General features: G+C 36.4%; 1 protein-coding gene across 7 annotated transcripts in view; it reads right to left on the bottom strand.

The window, feature by feature from the left end:
- The window catches only part of LOC143653172 (uncharacterized), a 42,136-nt gene that overhangs the window by 1,239 nt on the left and 20,091 nt on the right, over window positions 1-20,806 (bottom strand). For 5 of the 7 annotated variants that reach the window (XR_013161138.1, XR_013161141.1, XR_013161144.1 and 2 more), the window contains 2 exons: window positions 20,003-20,144; window positions 367-661 (listed from right to left, as the gene is read on the bottom strand). Coding sequence is in view for 1 of the 7 variants with exons in the window: in XM_077124399.1 (XP_076980514.1) it covers window positions 531-661; window positions 20,003-20,144 (273 nt within the window). In the remaining 6 variants the exon portion in view is untranslated. Of the gene's footprint in view, window positions 1-366; window positions 662-14,502; window positions 14,869-15,773; window positions 15,860-17,140; window positions 17,309-20,002; window positions 20,145-20,806 lie in introns of those variants that run through there. The other 2 variants (XR_013161139.1, XR_013161140.1) reach the window with 2 other exon arrangements.

Here is a 20,806-nt window from a genome sequence, read left to right as displayed (position 1 = left end):
GGGAACAAATCTTAAAATAAATTTAGTAGATGGAAATGCTAGTGATCGATGAAAGGGAGGGGTAAGGGGTGTGGTACGTAGGAATTTTTTTCTGTTTTCTTTTTATTTCTTTTTCTGAATTGATGCAAATGTTCTAAGAAATGATCATGATAATGAATATACAACTATGTGATGATATTCAAGAAAGGAATGATCATATGGTAAGAATGTTTGTGTTTGTATGTGACGTTTAATAAATAAATAAATAAATAATCGTCTGAGCTTATGGATTTTGGAGGAAAATAATGATTTAGCAGAACTGAGGACTTGTCTATAGAAACTGAAGCCCTCTAGAAGGGCTGTGGATATTTTACTGGGAGAACTCACCCAGCCCTGAAGTGCACAGTGCCACCTCATGGTAAGCCTACAACAGCCAGGCCTTCCTTTCGAAAGGTGATCTAGAACCAAGATTGCTTTTGGGTGATCTGTGGCAAAGTCCAGGCAGCTACTACACATTTACATCCTCTTCAGTTTCTGAGATCTTGCCTTTCTTAGGTTACAGTTTCCTTCTCTGTACAATAATGGCAACCAGGTGAACTTGAGGTTTCCTTACTGAACTGTGTTTCTTTATATGGATCAAAATTCCCTTCTAAAGCTCTCCTTGATACTCTTCTTCCTTTACCTGCAAGTAAAGAAGAAAATAAAACAAAGGATTTATTATGAAATGAGAAATTTGTTAACTCATGCTGTTGGAGAGTCCTTAGATTTAAGATTCATTTGGCAGAAGTGTAAGTTGCATGCAGGTTGTATAATTAGGGTTTGAAACAGGCAGCATGCTTAGGAAACAATATGAAAACATTCTTTCTTTTCTGCTATTTTTTCACCTAAGTTGTGAAAACCATGCTACAGAGTATTTGAAAAATGGAAGGTGGAGCATCCCTCCTATCTCTCAGCTCTGGGGTCAGGCTTCCAAATGCTATAGCTTCTGATTCAAGTGTTGTTTCATACCTCACTCAGGTGCTGGCTTTCTGCACCTAGTGATTAAATATCATTTGCTTGGGAATATCATCAATCAAGAAAGAAAGTAAGATGGGATAGTGCAATTGACTAATTGATTATTTAAAATTATTTCTTTGTGAGAGTGCCCAAGAGTGCCTATTACTCAACAGCATGGAAATTATCAATATTCTCCACTTTGTCCATCTCATGGGCAAAAATAGTATTTTGCTGAAATTTCTCATGCTACCTCTGAGTATAAACATTTCATAAGTTTCTTGACCGTTTATATTTCTCCTTCTATGAATTTTGGTTCCTATCTTTTGTCCATTTGAAAAAGTAGGCTATTTGTATTTTCCTTATTAACTTGAATATTAACTCAAATACTATTATTTTCTTATTAATTTGTATATTTGTAATATTTACATCTTGTCATGGCTTGCAAATATTCTCCCTCAGTCTATCATTTAATTTTTGGCTTAGTTAATGGCGTTTTCAATATTTATATGTTTAATCCATCAGTTTTCCAGTCATGATTTCTAAGTCTCTAGTCTTTCTTAAAAAGACCAGCTCCGCTCTGAGATTATACAAGTGTTACGTTTTATTTTCTGCTATTTTAATAGTTCTGTATTTTATTTGTGTCTTTAATCTCTCTGAATTTATTGTTGTTTATAGTGTGAGGCATAGATCTAACTTTATTTGCTGCCAGATGGAGAGCTACCCCCACCTTCACCTTTTTTGGAGAGTATAAATTGCCAGAACCTTCGTGAAAAGCAATATGGCCATAGCTACTTCAATTTAAAATGCATGTACTCTGAGCTAGAATTTTACTTCTAGGGATGAGTTTTGTGGAAATAGAAGCACTGGCATATTACCATTCACATGATAGGATATATATTGTAGCTTTTCTTTATAATAGTCCCAGTCACCATGAATGTACAGGGAGAATATTTAAATTATGGTAAATCCATACTATGAAATATATTCACTTATTTAAAAGAATATTATAGCTCTCTGTATGTACTAACTTAGAAAGATACATTAAGCAAAAAAGCCAGTTGCATGATATTTTTAAAAAATGCTCTATGTGTGTGCAGATGTCTGCATATGCATAGAAAGAAACCACGAAAGGACATACATCATAAAGCTATCTTTGGTTTTCTCAAGGAGAGGAAATTGGAAGGATGTCAGAATACAGGGGGTAAAGATTTTGAATTTTTATTTTATAGGCATTTATTTTTTGAAATACGGCAAATCAAGAAAGAAATCAATTTACTAACTGATTATCCAAAGAGTAGAGAATTCGTTTAGCCTATGGGAGGTAGATGGATCAATGCTTATGTTTTCTCTTCAATAAGACCAAAAGGAGACAGGAGAGATGTCATCACTCATGGAAAGGTTGATAGGTTTGAGGAGGAACAGACTGGCATGCTGTCCAGAATGGAACTAGAAGCAGTGGACAAGAACTTCAGGGAGGCTGATTTTAGCACAACGTGACACAAACTTCTAATCGCAAGAAGCATCAACATTTGAAGCATCTGTCATATGGAGTTTGGTTTTCCATTGCAAGAGATTTTAAAGCTGAGACTAGGTGACCATCTGTCATGTGTGCTGTGGAAGAAATGTCTAAATTTGACTGGAGGCTGAACATATTTTGAGTGCTAGGACTCTATGATTTTATTACCTAGGAAAACTTCACTGAAAAGCATAACATTGTAAATGAAGTGACTGATAACTCAGAAATTACTCTCATGGTATACAAAGTTGCCAAATAATAATGAGATCCATTATATGATAAAAATGATATTTTGAAGAAGTGAGGAAAAGATTGATTATTCAATAAATACTGATGGGGACAAAGTAAAGTATGGTAATATAAAATTAAGCTCCTTCCTCACTCTTTATCAATATATTCCAAATGGATCAAAGTTTTAATTGCTAAAAAAAGTCCAGCTACAACAATTGAGTAAGAACGAGTGGTGATTATTTCTATCATTAGGAGGTGGCAGCCATTTTAAGCAGGACTTAAAATCTAGGAGCCATTAATTAAATAATAGGTAAATTTGACTCAGAAAAATAAAAATTTTTCTGTGGAACAACACATCATTATTAAAGTCAAAAGATACACAGCAAACTTGAGAAAATATTACAAGTAAAGATCTAATTAACTTAATATGGAAAGAGTTCTTAAAAATCAATGATTTACATTGCAAATGTACTAAGAAATGATGATCATGCATCTATGTGATGATGTTAAGAATTACTGATTGCATATGTAGAATGGAATGATTTCTAAATGCTGTGTTAATTTCTTTTTTTCTTTAATTAATAAAAATAAATAAATAAATAAATAAATAAAAATCAATGATTTAAACACAAATAACCAATTGCAAAATGGGCAAAGGCCATGAACAGGTATATCATATTAAGACTTATTGACCTTTACATGTATGAAAAGATGGTCATCCTCATTCACAATGAAAGAAATGCAAAATGTGAAATGGTATTTTATAATGAAATACCACTTTTCCATCAGTAAAGTTGATAAGTTTTACAATTGTTTGAAGTGGTATGGACCTAGAAAATTATGTTTCTAAAGCTAATCCATTTCTGAGGGTGGGAATTTTTGATTAGGTTATTTCAGTTTTGTCATGCTTAGGTGGGTCTTAATACTTTTACTGGAGTCCTTTATAAGAGGATGAAATAGATAGAAAGAACAGAAGCTGAGAGAGAAAGCCACTGAGACAGTGAGAAAGCCACAGAAACACAGGAAGCCACAGTAGCCAGAAGCTGGAAGCAACAAAACCTGAACAAGAAGGGAAAGACGCTGCCATGCGCCTTGCCATGTGACAGAGGAGTCCCTGATCACCAACCACCTGTCTTCAGGAAGAAGGTATCACCTTGATGTTGCCTTGATTTGGACATTTTCACAGCCTCAGAACTGTAAGTTTGTAAGTTAACAAATCCCCATTGTTAAAAGCCAGTCTGGTTCTGGTATGTTGCATTTTGTCAGCTTTAGCAAACTAAAACAAATACCAGAACATTTTATAATAGCAAGTGTTATGGGTTGAACTGTCTCCCCCTAAAAGACATGTTCAAATCCTAATCGAGTACCCCAGAATGTGTCCTTATTTAGAAACAGAGTCATTTCAGATGGAAAATGAGGTCATGCAGAAGTAGAGTGGGCTCTAAGCCAGTATAATTGGTATTGGGGATTGTTCTAGTTTGCTAGTTGCTGGAATGCAGCACACCAGAAATGGAATGACTTCTAAAAAAGGGACTTTAAAAAGTTGCAAGTTTACATTTTTTAGGCCTTGGAAATGTCCCAAATAATGCTAGGCTATAGAAATGTCCAATCTAAGGCATCCAGGGAAAGATACCCTGGTTAAGAAGGCCAATGAGGTTCAGGTTTTCTCTCTCAGCTGGAGCAGCACATGGCGAACATGGTGATGTCTTCCAGTTTCTTCTCCAGGCCTCTTGCTTCATGAAGCTTCCTGGGGTCGTTCTCCTTCTTCGTCTTCAAAGGCCGCTGGCTGGTGGACTCTGTGGTTCTCTCATCGTTCTGGGGTCTTTGGCTCTGTTTTTCTCCCATCGTTCTCCTCATTCTTCCATTGTTCTGAATGTCTCTCCAAAATGTCTCCTCTTTTATAGGATCCCAGTAAACTAATCAAGACCCACGTAGAATGGGTGGAGATGTCTCCATCGAATGAAGTTTAATACTCACAAGTGATTGAGTCACATCTCCATGGAGGTAACCTAATCAAATTTGCAACCTGTAGTACTGAATAGAGATTAGAAGAAACCATTGCTCCCACAAGACTGATTAGGATTAAAACATGGCTTTTCTAGGGTACATAAATCCTTTCAAACTGGTGCAGGGATTGAATCATGTTCCCCACAAAAGGCATGTTCAAGTGCCATCCTCTGCTCCTGTCAGTGTGACCCCATTTGTAAATATGACCTTTGAAGATGTTTTTAGTTAAGGTAAACCCAAATGGAATGAGGAGGGCTGAAGTCCTTACAAGCAAAGGAAATTGAATATGGAGAGAGATGTCACGGGGAGAAGCCAGAAGTTGGAAGTAAATGAACCTGGATCCCAGAGGAGACAGGAGAAGACACCACCATGTGCATTGCCATGTGACGGAAAAGTCAAGGAACCCCAAAGAGTGCCAGTCAGCCAGAAGATACCAACCCTGGCCTCAAAACTGCAAGTCAATAAATTCTTCTTGTTTAAGCAAACCCATTGTATGGTATTTGTCTTAGCAGCTAGGAACCTAACACAATCCGTGTCTTTATAAGAAGGTGAAAGGAGGCGCAGAGAGAAGAGAATGCCGTGTGATGACAGAGACAGTGGACACCATGGATTGCCAGCCAGCCACTCCCATAAACCAGGAAAACAGACATGAAACAATTTCTTCCCTACAGAGTTTAGTTTGTACCAACATCCTGACTTTGAATTTCTAACTTCCAGAACTATCAGAAAATAAATTTCCATTGTCTTAAACTACTCAATTTGTACGTGGTCCTTTTGTTACTCAGCCCTAGGAAATCAAGAGACCTAGTATTGTCAAAGATCTAGAGAAATAGGCAATTTCACACACTATAGTAGAAGTCTCAATTAGTTCAATATTTTGGAGAGTAATTTAGTACTATCATAACTTTTAAATGAATGTATTCTTTGTCCAACATTTCTAATTCAATGAATTGATGATATAGCTTTATGTGTGTAAATATATATGATTGTAATAATGGGCACTGACAAGTAACTTGTCCACAATTGCACAATTGCTAAGTGATAGAGCCCGAATTTGAACCCAAGCAGTCTGTCTTCAAGACTCTTGCTCTTAATTCAGTACTCAATTACAATTAAAATGAAAGCTTCAACAAATATGTTGAATGAAATAAACCAAACACAAAAGGACAAATATTATATGACCTCACTGATATGAAATATTTAGAGGAAGCAAAATCATAGAGTGAAAATCTAGAATATAGGTTACCAGGGAACAACGTGGGGAGTTAAGGCCTGAATCGTACAGAGTTTCTGTTTAGGTTGATCATAAAGTTTGGTAATGTTTGGTGGTGATGGTAGCACAACATTGTGAATGTAATGAACAGCAGTGAGTTATATATGTGAATGTGGTTAAAAGGGGGAAGATTTAGGTTGTATATATGTTACTAGAAATAAAATAAAACATAGGGCTGTACAACACAGTGAAATCCATTGTAAAGGATGGACTATAGTTAATAGTACCATTATAAAAATGTTCATTAATGAATTGTAGCAAATGCATCACACTAAAGCAAGGTATGACTAATACAGTGGTATATGTAAATTATGTATTTTATGCATGATTTTCCTATACACCTACAACTTCTCTAGTAAAAACTACAAAAAAATCAGTTTCAATAAATATATTCATATATATGTGCATATATCAGTATGTTTGTACACATGATATATATGACTACACATACTCATGAATGAAAATACATGTACATATGTACAAATACGTTTGTACACATGATATATATGAATACATATACCGATGAATGACTATATGAGTACATGTTCACACACACCATTCACACACATATACAAGTATGTGCATTACAAGATTGCTGGTTATGGCAAAGTCCTGAATAAAGCTTAATATTCATAAATACAGACCTGGTAAAATAAGTTATGGTGCTTTCATATAATGGCATGCTATGTAACTGTTAAAAAAAATTGAAGGTATTTTATAGGCCATGAAATAGAAGATCTCCAAGGTACACTAAATTATAAAAAGCAAATTGCAAAACAGTATATTTTCTATGGTGCCATTTTGAGGGGTGTGTGCGTGTGCTTATGACTGTCAACTTTCTGAAAAATACTAAAGAAATTGCCAGTGATGGTTATCTCTGAGAAGAATTGGGTGGGGAAAGCAGCACTTTTTCTCTTTACTGTTTAAATTTTCTGTCATTAAGATATAGTAACTTTGTAATGAAAATGTATTAAAAACACAAATTTCCATAATACTTTCCTTTTTAAACTCAGCAGATTTCTTATAAACAATGTCCTCTTCAACTACTTAATACTGTTGGAGTACAATAAGTTCAGGAAATAGTGATTTCTATGCCTTTCTATGATGGTGATGTTTAATGTTGCCAATTGCTTTTCACACTGACAAAAATGAATGCTAGGCTCTTTCCATGCTCCATATAAAACAAAAAATTGAAACATCTGAAGGTAAAGTAATGATTTTTTTCATTTGTGTCCTTTAAAGCACAAAGTTTTAAATTTTGATGACACCCAATTTATCTACTTTTTTCTTTGGTTGTTTGTGCATTTGATGTCATATCTAAGAAATCATTGTCTAAAGTCATGGAGATTTACACCTATATTTTCTTCTAAGACTTTTATAGTTTTACATTCAGGTCTCTGATTAAGAGTGTTAATGTTTGTATACAGCATGAGGTAGTGGTTCAACTCCATTCTTTTTCATGTGGATATCCAGTTGTCCCAGCATCGTTGGTTGAAAAGAATATTTTTTTTTTGCAGAAAATTGCTTTAGGAGCTGTTCTAGTTTGCTAGCTGCAGAATGCAATATACCAGAAATGGAACAGCTTTTAAAAAGGAGAATTTAATAAGTTACAAGTTAACAGTTTTTAGGTGGTGGAAATGTCCCAATTAAAGCAAGTCTATGAAATGTCCAATCTAAGGCATTCAGGGAAAGATACCTTGATTCAAGAGGGCCGATGAAGTTAAGGGTTTCTCTCTCAAGTGGAAAGGCACATGGCCAACGCTGTCAGGGTTTCTCTCTTGGCTGGAAGGGCACATGGCGGACACGGCGTCATTTGCTAGCTTCCTCTCCATCTCCCTGGGAGGCATTTTCCTTCTTCATTTCCAAAAGTCGCTGGCTGGTGGCGTGGTTCTGCAGAGTTCTCTGTTGTGGCTTTCTCATGGCTCTGTTGTGCTTCTCTGCTCTCTTTGAATCTCCTGCTTTCTCCAAATGATTCCCTTTTTATAGGCTTCCAGTAAACTAATCAAGATCCAACTGAATGGGTGGACTCACGTCTCCATCTGATCAAATTTAATACCCACTTTTGATTGAGTCACATATCCATGGAGATAATCTAATTAAAGTTTCCAACATACAATACTGAATAGGGATTAGAAGAAATGGCTGCCTCTACAAAATAGGATTAGATAAAAACAGGTCTTTTCTAGGGTACATACATCCTTTCAAACCAGCACAGTAGCCGTTGAACGTCAATTACTCTAGACATTTGGAGTTTTCCCAGGACTCTAAATCTATTCTATTTACCTGTACATCCATCTTCGATCACATTGTCTTGATTTTTGTAGATTTGTAGTAAGGTTTGAAATCAGACTGTATGAGTCCTCCCAATTTGTTCTTTTTCAAGATTCTTTAGACTATTCTGGGTTCCTTGAATTTTCATATAAATTTTATGATCACCTTGTTAATTTATGCAACAAAGCCAGCTGGTATTTTGACAGGTATTGCACTGAATCTGCAGGTCAATTTGGCGAGTATTATTATCGTCTTAACAGTATTAAATCTTCTGATCCATGAACATGGGTTGTCTTCCCATTTATCTAAGTCTTTAGTTTCTTTCAATGTTTTGTAATTTTAAGAGTGTGAGTTTTGCACTTGTTTTATTAAATTTATTTGCAAGTATTTATTCTTTTTCTATAGTTTTTCTATTAAAATTTAAATACTCACAAATGTTTTCATGCTTTTCAAATTTATTTCCTTGTCTAAATGCAGTCTCAATTCTTGCTCCAATATTATACAAATAGTCTCCTAAATTTCCTTTTAATTTTATTTTTTTAACCTTTCTAATTTTGGTCCATTAGGAATTTGTTTTTGTACAGACCATGAAGAGGAAGTCTAGATTTGTTTATTTGGATGAAGAGCCAATTATGCCTACTGCAGAAATCATGCTGTCGCTACTAAAATAAAATACCAGCTTTGTCATGTAAGTTTGGAAAACATACTTAGATTGATTTCTTAGATTTCTGAAACGCTCAATTTTGGAGATGGTGTTGAGTGTACTGGGGAATTGAAAAAAAATAATCTTCATAGAATGAATTAGGTAGTTTCCCTCCACTTCAATATTTTTGAAGAGTTTGAGCAGGATTGGTACTAATTCTTTCTGGAATGTTTGGTAGAATTCACATGTGAAGCCGTCTGGTCCTGGACTTTTCTTTTTGGGAAGCTTTTTAATGACTGATTCAATTTCTTTACTTGTGATTGGTTTGTTGAGGTCATCGATTTCATCTTGAGTCAAAGTTGGTTGTTCATGCCTTTCTAGGAAGTTGTCCATTTCATCTACATTGTTGTATTTATTGGCATAAAGTTGTTCATAGTATCCTGTTATTACCTCCTTTATTTCTGTGGGGTCAGTGGTTATGTCTCCTCTTCCATTTCTGATCTTATTTATTTGCATCCTCTCTCTTCTTCTTTTTGTCAATCTTGCTAAGGGCCCATCAATCTTATTGATTTTCTCATAGAACCAACTTCTGGTTTTATTGATTTTCTCAATTGTTTTCATGTTCTCAATTTCATTTATTTCTGCTCTAATCTTTGCTATTTCTTTCCTTTTGCTTGCTTTGGGGTTAGTTTGCTGTTCTTTCTCCAGTTCTTCTAAGTGGACAGTTAATTCCTGTATTTTTGCCCTTTCTTCTTTTTTGATATAGGCATTTAGGGCAATAAATTTCCCTCTTAGCACTGCCTTTGCTGCATCCCATAAGTTTTGATATGTTGTGTTTTCATTTTCATTTCCTCGAGATTTTTACTGATTTCTCTTGTAATTTCTTCCTTGACCCACTGGTTGTTTAAGAGTGTGTTGTTGAGCCTCCACATATTTGTGAATTTTCTGGCGCTTTGCCTATTATTGATTTCCAACTTCATTCCCTTATGATCTGAGAAAATGTTTTGCATGATTTCAATCTTTTTAAATATGTTGAGACTTGCTTTGTGACCCAGCATGTGGTCTATCTTTGAGAATGGTCCATGAGTACTTGAGAAAAAAGGTGTATCCTGCTGTTGTGGGGTGTAATGTCCTCTAAATGTCTGTTAAGTCTAGCTCATTTATTATAATATTCAAATTCTCTGTTTCTTTATTGATCCTGTGTCTAGATGTTCTGTCCATTGATGAGAGTGGGGAATTGAAGTCTCCAACTATTATGGTAGATGTGTCTATTTCCCTTTTCAGTGTTTGCAGTGTTTGCCTCATGTATTTTGGGGCATTCTGGTTCAGTGCATAAATATTTATGATTGTTATATCTTCATGTTGGATTGTTCCTTTTATTAGTACATAGTATCCTTCTTTGTCTCTTTTAACTGTTTTACATTTGAAGTCTAATTTGTTGGATATTAGTATAGCCGCTCCTGCTCTTTTCTGGTTGTTATTTGCATGAACTATCTTTTCCCAACCTTTCACTTTCAACCTATGTTTATCTTTGGGTCTAAGATGTGTTTCCTGTAGACAGCACATAGAAGGATCCTGTTTTTTAATCCATTCTGCCAGTCTATGTCTTTTGATTGGGGAGTTCAATCCATTAACATTTAGTGTTATTACTGTTTGGGTAGTACTTTCCTCTACCATTTTGCCTTTTGTATTTTATATGTCATACCTAATTTTCCTTCTTTCTACACTCTTCTCCACACCTCTCTCTTCTGTCTTTTCGTATCTGTCTCTAGTGCTCCCTTTAGTATTTCTTGCAGAGCTGGTCTCTTTGTCACAAATTCTCTCAGTGATTTTTTTGTCTGAGAATGTTTTAATTTCTCCCTCATTTTTGAAGGACAATTTTGCTAGGTATAGAATTCTTGGTTGGCAGTTTTTCTCTTTTAGTAATTTAAATATATCATCCCACTGTCTTCTCGCCTCCATGGTTTCTGCTGAGAAATCTACACATAGTCTTATTGGGTTTCCCTTGTATGTGATGGATTGCTTTTCTCTTGCTGCTTTCAAGGTCCTCTCTTTCTCTTTGACCTCTGACATTCTGACTAGTAAGTGTCTTGGAGAACGTCTATTTCAATCTATTCTCTTTGGGGTACGCTGCACTTCTTGGATCTGTAATTTTAGGTCTTTCATAAGAGTTGGGAAATTTTCGGTGATAATTTCTTCCATTAGTTTTTCTCCTCCTTTTCCCTTCTCTTCTCCTTCCAGGACACCCACAACATGTATATTTGTGCGCTTCATATTATCATTCAGTTCCCTGAGTCCCTGCTCATATTTTTCCATTTTTTTCCCTATAGTTTCTATATCTTGTCAGATTTCAGATGTTCTGTCCTCCAGTTCACTAATCCTAACCTCTGTCTCTTGAAATCTACCACTGTAGGTTTCCATTGTTTTTTTCATCTCTTCTACTGTACCTTCCATCCCCATAAGTTCTGTGATTTGTTTTTTCAGACTTTCCATTTCTTCTTTTTGTTCATTCCTTGCCTTCTTCATATCCTCCCTCAATTCATTGATTTGGTTTTTGATGAGGTTTTCCATGTCTGTTCGTACATTCTGAATTAGTTGTTTCAGCTCTTGTATCTCATTTGAACTATTGGTTTGTTCCTTTGACTGGGCCATATCTTCAATTTTTCTGGTGTGATTTGTTATTTTTTGCTGGTGTCTAGACATTTAATTACCTTAATTAGTTTATTCTGGAGATTGCTTTCACTTCTCTTACCTAGGGTTTTCTTGCTAGATGAATTTGTTGTCTATCTGTTCTTTGACCTTCAGTTCAGCTTTTTCTGGACCTCTAGCTTAGGTTTTGTTTAACAGAGGATAATTTTTCAGCTCTTGTTTTCTTGTTTCTTGCCCTGCTTGTATGGTGTCTTTTCCCTCCCCACCCTTAGGAGGGTCTACATAGGTATTATAGTCTCCAGCTGGGTTTTCCAGACTAAACTGGCTTCCTATCAGGGGGAAGGAGTCACCTGCATCAGTTTTCCCTGAGGGTGAGACCCAGCAGGTTAAAAGACTTTTCTGTGAAGTCTCTGGGCTCTGTTTTTCTTATCCTGCCCAGTATGTGGCGCGTCTGCCTGCTGGTAGCACCAACAAAAGATGTTGCGGTACTTTTAACTTTGGAAGACTCTCCCTGCTGGGGGCATGGTGGAGACAGAGGAGAGGTTGTAGGCTGGCCTTAATGGCTTCAAATTGCCAAGCCCTGGGGTCTGAATTCCTTGAGAGAGGGATTCCACCTGAGTTGGGCTTTACCCCTCCCCTGGGGAAGGCACAGGTGGGAGACAGCCCTGAAAGCAGCCTGTTTCTGCCTATGCCTGGGGCAGTTGCAGCCTGAGAATTCCCGCTGCTGAATCCAGAGGCTGCCAAGTCTCTGTAGAAACACAGCCACTAAAACCTCCGTTTCCTCCCCTTTCCTCTTTTTCAGTGAGCCCAATGAGTGAACTCCACCTTGACCAGGTTTAGAGTCTCTTTCCTTTCCCACTGGGAAGCCGCCTGTGGGGGAGGGGCACCGGCTGCCAGCTGCTGCGGCTTGGGGAACTCACGGTTTTGGGAAGGCTTGCAGCCGGTCCAGCTGGTCCAGACTGCGGTATGCTGTGTGTCTGGTCACTGACGTGGCTCCGGGAGCTGTTCTGTACTGTTTCTGGTTATTTCATAGTTGTTCTGGAGGATGAACTAAAACGCGCACATTGCTAAGCCGCCATCTTGGCCCCTACCCCCCGAAAAAAAAAATCTAAAAGTCTATGTCAGAGAATGATCAAGAAACTCATGAAAAAAAAAAAAAAAGAAAAGAGACATGACAATGACATTCCAGATGTTAAATATTTCTATAAAGCTGGTTCTAATCGAAACAGAATGATATTGATCCAGAACAAATGACTGCATGAATAAAATTAAATTAAAAAATTTTTTTCAATCATATTCCACTACCCTTCTTCTGAGTCTCCAATCTCCCATCCTTTGCCTGTCTTTGTTTCTCCAAGCTCACCCTAATTTCCACCACCAGCTCCTCCCAATTCCAGTTGCCATCCATTCTTACTCCTTTGCTTTCCCCAAGAAATTATCAGTTCTTTTCTATTTTGGAGAGCAGTGCTGTTTTATTTTATGTGTTTCACTCTAATCCAGGCCAGCCTTAAGCTCTAGACTGGCACAACCATGAGAGTCCATTAAAGTGTTTGGCAAAGCAAAGATAGTTCACTCTTTGAGAGATGTCTGCTTCTACCTTTTTAAAGAAATAACTTTTTCTCCCTGCTCCCTATGCATAATTCTCATTTAGTTGTAGTCATAGTGTATATACATGTGAATTTGTGTTCTACATTCTTCCATCTGATGTTATGTCATCAAATGTGTATATTTATAAATTTGTGCTGCACTATTTTCATTTGATATTATTTCACGAGTAGTTTTCTCATCATGAATTTTATCTTTAAAGACTTTATAATTCCATCATGTAGAGATGATGTAATTGACTTAATCCCTTATCTACTGTCAAACATATAAGGCATATCCTTTTTTTCTTTAGACTGGGGAAAATCATTATAAAATGTTTTAAAAATAAACAAGCTTCTCCTTTTCTCATATTATTTTTTCTGAAAATAAATCCTTAGGTGTGTGCAACATAGGGAGAAGAGAAAGAGTTTAAATTTTTTTTGTCCTTTACATATATTATTAAATTTTACGCAATATGATTCTGGTAACACTGATTCAATTTAATACATTACAAAGTTACAGTAGTCAGGAAATTGTAGCACTGACACAAAGACAGATTAATGGTACCAAATGGAGAGAGTACAGAATAGATCTCTACTTACATGGACAATTGATTTTCAACAAAGGCACAAAGGGAATTCACTGGAGAAAGGATAGTGCTTCAACAAATGGTGTTGGACATCTGAATAGCTACATGAAAATAATGAACTTCAATTCACATTTCCCACCATATTAAAAAATTAACTTAAATGTATCATAGATAAAAGTGTACAGCCTATAGCTGTTAAACCTGAAGAAAACATAGGAGAAATCTTTGTGACATAGAGGGCAGGAAAAGACTTCTCAGATATTATGCCAAAAGCATGAACCATAAAAGAACATTTGGCAGATGGGATTTCATCAGAATGGAAAACCTCTGTTCTTAGAAAGGGATGGTTAAGAGAATGAACACACCAGTCACCAACTAGAAGAAATATTTTCCAATCAAATATCTGATAAAGGACCTGTGACCAGAATGTATCAAGAACTCTCAATAATAAGAAAACAAACAACCTTTGTCTTAAAATGGCAAAAGAGACTTTACTGAAGACAATATATAGATGGCAAATAAGCACAAAAAGATTGGTGGCATCATTAGTCATCAGGAAAATGCAAATTAAAATGGCGATGTGATACCACTACAAATCTATCAAAATGGCTAAAATGAAAAAGACTGACCATAACAAGTGTTGGAGAAGATGTGGAGCAACTAGAGCTCTCTTACACTGTTGGCTGGTGTCTTAGTTTCCTAGGGCTGCCATAACAAAGTACCACAAACTAAGTGACTTAAAATAACAGAAATTTATTGTCCTATGGTTCTAGAGGTTAGAAGTCTGAAATCGAGGTGTTGATTTTTCAACTCCAAAGTCTGTAGGGAACAATCTAATCCATGCCTCTCTCCTGGTTTCTGGTGGTGGCTAGCAATCCTTGGTTTGTAGCTGTGACTCTGCCTCTGTCTCCAAATGGCCTTCTTTTCTTCTCTCCATCTTCACACGGCATTCTGTCCTGTGTGCTTGTCTGTGCTTCCTCTCCCCTAGTCAGACTGGGTCAGGGCCCACCCTAATTCACTTTGGCCTCAACTAATAACATCTCCAGAGACCCTATTTTCAAATAGGGTAACATTCATAGGACTGGAGGTTAGGACTTGAACATGTCTTTTTGGGGAGGACACAATTTGACCTATAAAGTAGGAAGGTAAAATGGACAAGTACCTCGAAAAAACAGATTGGTAGTTCCTTAAAAAGTTAAAATATGCCTATCATATGACCTAGCCACTCCACTCCTAGGCATTACCCAAGAGAAGGAAAGCATAGGTCCATATAAAGATTTGTACATGATTACTTTTACAGCTTTATTGGAAATAGCCAAGATTTGGAAAATACACAAATGTCCATCAACAGATAAATAGGTAAACTATGATGTATTCATGCAATGGAATACTACTCAGCAATAAAAAGGAGTGAACTAGCAATTCATGCTATCACATGGATGAATCTCAAAATAATTATGCTGAGTAAAATAATCCAGACCCACCCCCCCCCAGAAAAAAGCACATGCATATGATTAAATTTATATAAAATTCTTGGAACTGAAAACTAATGCATGATGACAGAAAGCAGCTCAGTGGTTGTTTGGGAACTGTGTGGGGCTCTTGCAGAGAGGGGCAGGAAAGAAGGATACCCACGGGGTACAAGGAAAGTTTTAGGTGTGATGTATATATATTTACTACCTTTTTTTTTTCCAAAGAGAGAATTATTAATAGACATGTAGCAGGAGAAATCTATCTCCCTGAACTGCAGAAATTCTGATAATTTTATAGAATTAGAAGATGGGCAGATTTTAGGATAATAAACACAGTGGCCTCAGATGATGTAATTAGAGGTGATCTAATTATTGACCAAGCACAGATTGATTACATGCTCAGTCACAGAACTTTTGTAAGAAAATGGTGGCCTTAATATGATGATAGGTGTGCTTTTTAGTACTATAATGAGATCTAGGTGACTTGTAGGTTAAAGTCTAAGCTACTGCACATGTCAGACAGGCCCATTTTGGTTGGATCCAGTCTCAGTTATCAAGATTACCTTAGACTTGGGGTGGGTTAATTCTGGACTGATCCAAGGTCTTTCATTAACAAACATTAGGGGCTGTCTTCAGTGATTACAAGACTCTAAAGTTGAAAAATTGGATAAATGGGTACAAATGAAGGTTAGTTACAAGGTTTTAACAATCAAAGAGGCACAAGATAAAGGCTATGCAATCGTTATCAGAGATCAAGGCAGCTGGATTTCAGTTCAAAGATTTCATACATTTCCTTCTATTCCAATATAACAGAAAGCAAAAAGGAATATTTATATAATGATTCAGTAATCAAAATCATCCCTTAAATCCTAATTTCTTACAATTCCTCCCTCTCATTTGATAATTATCTCTCAATCTTGAGGGATATCTGGGCGACAACTCTTCTAACTGCTTCAAGGCTGAAAAGGGGCATTGTCATTAAGGGGTAAAAACACGATACTGATGAAACTGGTTGTTGTTCTTGGAGAGTCCAGTAGTTTTGGGTCTCAGAGATTCTACGGCATTGGAACAATCTGGACATTTTAGGTATCTGAAAAACAAACTTAATAAATAAAATTTTATACAATCCAGGAAATCTTTCAGGGTTTCCAGGAATACCGTTGGTTAGGGTGTGCCATATTGTGGCAGTTTGCAATATTTAGCTGAAATTTGTATAAGAGTAACTTACAGAATGACTCACAACTCAATTTGAAATCTCTTAGCCATTGAAACTCTATTTCTTTTTTGCCTTTTTGTCAACTAATCCATGGTGCCAGGCCAGGCTTATCCTTGAGACTTCTGTCTCATGATGCCACGGCCACTTATGTCCCACGATGCCAGGGCTAGACTCATACCCCTAGAAATCATGTCCCATGTAAGAGGGAAGGTCAGAGTTTGGCTTAGAGAAAAATCACATTTGAGCAACAGCAGAAGTTCTCTGGAGATGACTCTTTAGCATTAATTATAGGTAGGTTCAATTTGCTATCACAGAAATAAGTTTTATAAGGGTATGCCTCAAGATTTAGGCTTTGGCTTATTAAATTAGGAGCCCCTCTTGCTTAAGAAAATGTCAGGAATTTCCCAGATGCGGAAGTATTTGGAAGGGACTTTGCAAATACTTTTTATTTTCTGCCCCCAATACTCTGAAATGCATCATGGTATAACATTAACTTGTACAGAATATTAAGATTTTATTCCTTATTCTAGGTTCTATATCAAATACATCTGAATTAATTTATTTTAAAAACTGACTAGACATATTGAATCAGTTAGTGTGCTACAGAAAATTCAAATTTTGGACCAAAATAAACATTTTTCTTTATGTCATACCCAAAAGTTAAAGCTTTAAGATACAGACAACATTATTATTTTATCTTGTATATTGATTTACCTTAGTTTTAACCAGATCAGCTCCAGTCATATCTTTAATCAGATTTTGATCTTTTTCTGTTTGTTTGTTTTTTGACAGTTGCTGTATGGAGTTATGCTGGTTTTCAGAGCTGGAGAACTAAATCTGCATCTCAGGTGTCACACAGACACTTAAGGTTCCAGCGAACCACTATGTTATATAAAAAGCAAAGCATCTCAGAATTTAAAGATAACAGTTAAAGCTTACAATCTAAGCTCTAATTTTTTTTTTTTCATGTTCAGGCACCAGAAATTGAACCCGGGTCTCTGGCATGGCAGTTAAAAATTCTGCCACTGAGCCACCGTCTCACCACCCCTATGCTCTAATTTTTATAAGCACTTTTAAATGAAGCTACTTTCACAAATAAAAACATCAGACAGTTGTTTTATGTTAACAAACCATAGCAGAAGTTTTATTCTGCCTCACTTTTACACATTTACCATTTATGTTAACTAACAGATGAAATATAATTTATATATTTGTCCTGCCACTCTCTTAAAGTCTTTCCTTGTTACAGATGGAGCTCTGACCTACAGCTGACGACATATACTTTTAGAGAAGCATTAGAGCAAAGCAGTGCATATGTTCATCATCTTGATTGTGGCATGATTTCACTAGTGTGTGTACATGTCAAATTTTAACAATTTTACTTTTTAAATATATCATTTATTGTAGGCTAATTATATCACATTAAAACTGTTTTTTTTAAACCTTCTCGACCAAATGGGGGAAGAGTGAAATGAGACAAAGTGTCAATGGCTGAGAGAGTCCAAACAGAGTCAAGAGGTTATCCTGGAGGTTATTCTTACGCATTAAGTAGATATCACCTTGTTATTCAGGATGTAATGGAGAGGCTGGAGGGAACTGCTTGAAAATGTATAACTGTGTTCCAGTAACCATGTTTCTTTAAGATGATTATATAATGTCATAGCTTTCACAATATGACTGTGTGATTGTGAAGACCTTGTGTCTGATACTCCTTTTATCTACCTTGTCGACAGACGAATCAAACATATGGAATAAAAATAAAGAATAGGGGAATAAAAGTTAAAATAAATTTGGTTTGAAATACTAGTGATCAATGAAAGGGAGGGGTCAGGGATATGGTATGTATAAGTTTTTTTCTGTTTTCTTTTTATTTCTTTGTCTGAATAGATGCAAATATTCCAAGAAATTATCAGGATGATGAATATGCAACTATGTGATGATTTGTGAATTACTGATTATATATGTAGAACAGAATGATCAAAATAAGAATGTTTGTGTTTGGTGTTTTTTGGTATTTTAAAAAGAAAATTAAAAACTTTAAAAAAAACTGTTTTTTTAAACGGGGAGAAAATAGGCTGTCTTTCTACTTTTTTATATTATCTGCCTATAAAAACAAGTATTGCATGTATTTAAACATCCCTAGTTATTTCTAATGTATTTGAGAAAGAGCAGTAACAGGGATAACTTCCCTCTTAGCTTGGTAAAGGTCTTAGCAGTTTTAACTTTTAGTACTTAGTCTTCAAAAGCCTGAATTTGAATGCTGATACTGCTGTTTGGTAGTTATGTGTTTGAGCCAGTTATTTGGCCTTTGTGTTGACTCATTTTCCTCAGTTGAGGGTAATGGGGTCTATCTCTTAGGATTGTTTTCAGGATCAGAGACAATAAATACCTGTGAAAGTGCTTTATATCCTGTTAATGACAAATCACATGTAAAAATTTTAGAAGCTTTATCAGATGGCCTAATTCACTACTTAGGCCCTGAGAGATTAGATCAGAGAGAAGATAATTCCTTTTTCTTTTCTTAAGGGGAATAGATGAGGAAGTCAGGGCGCAGACACTAGAATGAGGTGAGATTTCAATGTCTACGGCACTCACCGCACTCATCAACTGGTGGTTCCAGCAACCTAGATTCACATATTTAAATATGTCATCAGCAGGTGTTAAACTGTTGGAATCTACACTCCACCAGTGGCCCTGACAACAGCTAGACCTAATGAAAAATATCACAACCCTGCAGATAACTTTGGTTTGTTTTCCAGGCCAGAGCAGAATTTTGGCTCCTTTTCTGTCCCTGGATAAAATAGGAATTTATGCCCATTGTATAGTTTGCCTAATAGCCAGTATTCTTACATACTTGTAATGCAAAAAGTTCTCCATGTGTGGCCCCCCAGCAGTCTCAGCAGCTTGTTAGAAATGCAAATTCTTGGACCCCATCCCAGACCTACTGAATCAGAAATTCTGGAGATAGGGGCCCAGCAGTCTGTGTTTTAATGATCCCTCCAAACTTTAGATTCTGATGCAGACTAAAGTTTGAAAGCCACTGCTATAATATATGCCATTATATCCTACTTATAAAATGCCAATTAATTAATTAGTGGCAAATTAAATAGCTTTTAATATTTAACCAGTGAACCTTTTGGAAACATTTTCTAGTTTTCAAGATCTAATTGTACTTTAATTCTACCCATTGAGTAGATTATGAGTTATTGGACGCACTTGGTGTTGGATTTTGCCATTGGATTATTCAGGCATTTGGGGAGTTACTTTGGCTTTTGGCATAGTAGAATGCCATTTACACAATCAAGGGGGAATAATTTACAAAATAGTGTCCTATTCTTAGGAACTTGAAAAAAGCTTCCACGGTCACCTTCCTTATACTTAGGAAGGAATTGTGCATTGGTAGTCTATGGTTTGTTTATTGCAAATTTGCACAATAAGCTTGCAATTCAAGGTGGCCATCATGCTAAGACAGATAAGACAGTCTCCATATGAATTAAAGCTAAGCACCATTTTCCAAGCTCATTGGTGCCCTTTTCGTTTGTTTTCTGTTATCTGGGGTCTTATTTGTTCAGTTACCTGGCAGAGTCAGCCAGATGGAGAACCAGCAGTATCTGGTCATGTCCAGATGGAACAGAAGTGGTTCCTCTGGACCGTGGGCTTGTCTGAACGTGCAGACAGGGATGGACTCTTCACTCTCACCAGGATTCAATAAAACCGTCTGCAACCAAAGCGGGGTAAAAATTAAGTTCATGGGTCTTGGCTTTTCCCTCCTTCTCTTCACATTCAAGCTGAGCTCAGAAGGCTGGAAGTGAGATCATTACTGAGATCAGTCCTTTTCACTGGGGCCCTCCCTTCTGAAGACTTGACGCTTTGTGGGATGTATATGTGTACACACGCTGCTCACACTTTCATCTTCTCTGCATTCTTTATATTCTAAAATCTCAGCCACTGATTCTCAGACTTTGGGATTTTGCAAAACAGTATATTAAAGGGAACATATATATATTTATAATTGTGAAACTAACATAAATGTTCATTTTAATTTTGCCAAGTAGAAGTTAATAAGGAATTAATATTACTACCATGATCATTTTATTTAAAAAAAAAAGGGGGGGCCCTTTAACAACAACAGAAAAAGTGAAAAGACACAATCTTAGCATAAAAGGCTGTCCTTTTGAAGAAAGATGATGAGTAGCCTTCTACCAACAATGCTTTTTTAGGAGGCAGCTTGTTCTGGGCTCAGTGCTACCAGTTGTGTGATCTTGGACAAAGATCACTTTCTCTCTCTGAACCTTAGTTTCCTCAACTGTAAAATGGATTTAACAGTAGTGCCTAGACCATAGGGCTGTGTAAGGATGAATTATCCGCGAGGATATCTTA

The sequence above is a fragment of the Tamandua tetradactyla genome, chromosome 13, assembly GCF_023851605.1.
Source record: "Tamandua tetradactyla isolate mTamTet1 chromosome 13, mTamTet1.pri, whole genome shotgun sequence".
Lineage (NCBI taxonomy): Eukaryota > Metazoa > Chordata > Mammalia > Pilosa > Myrmecophagidae > Tamandua > Tamandua tetradactyla.
The sequence above is the reverse complement of the archived record's forward strand: the minus strand, read 5'-3'. Positions and strand labels throughout refer to the sequence as shown.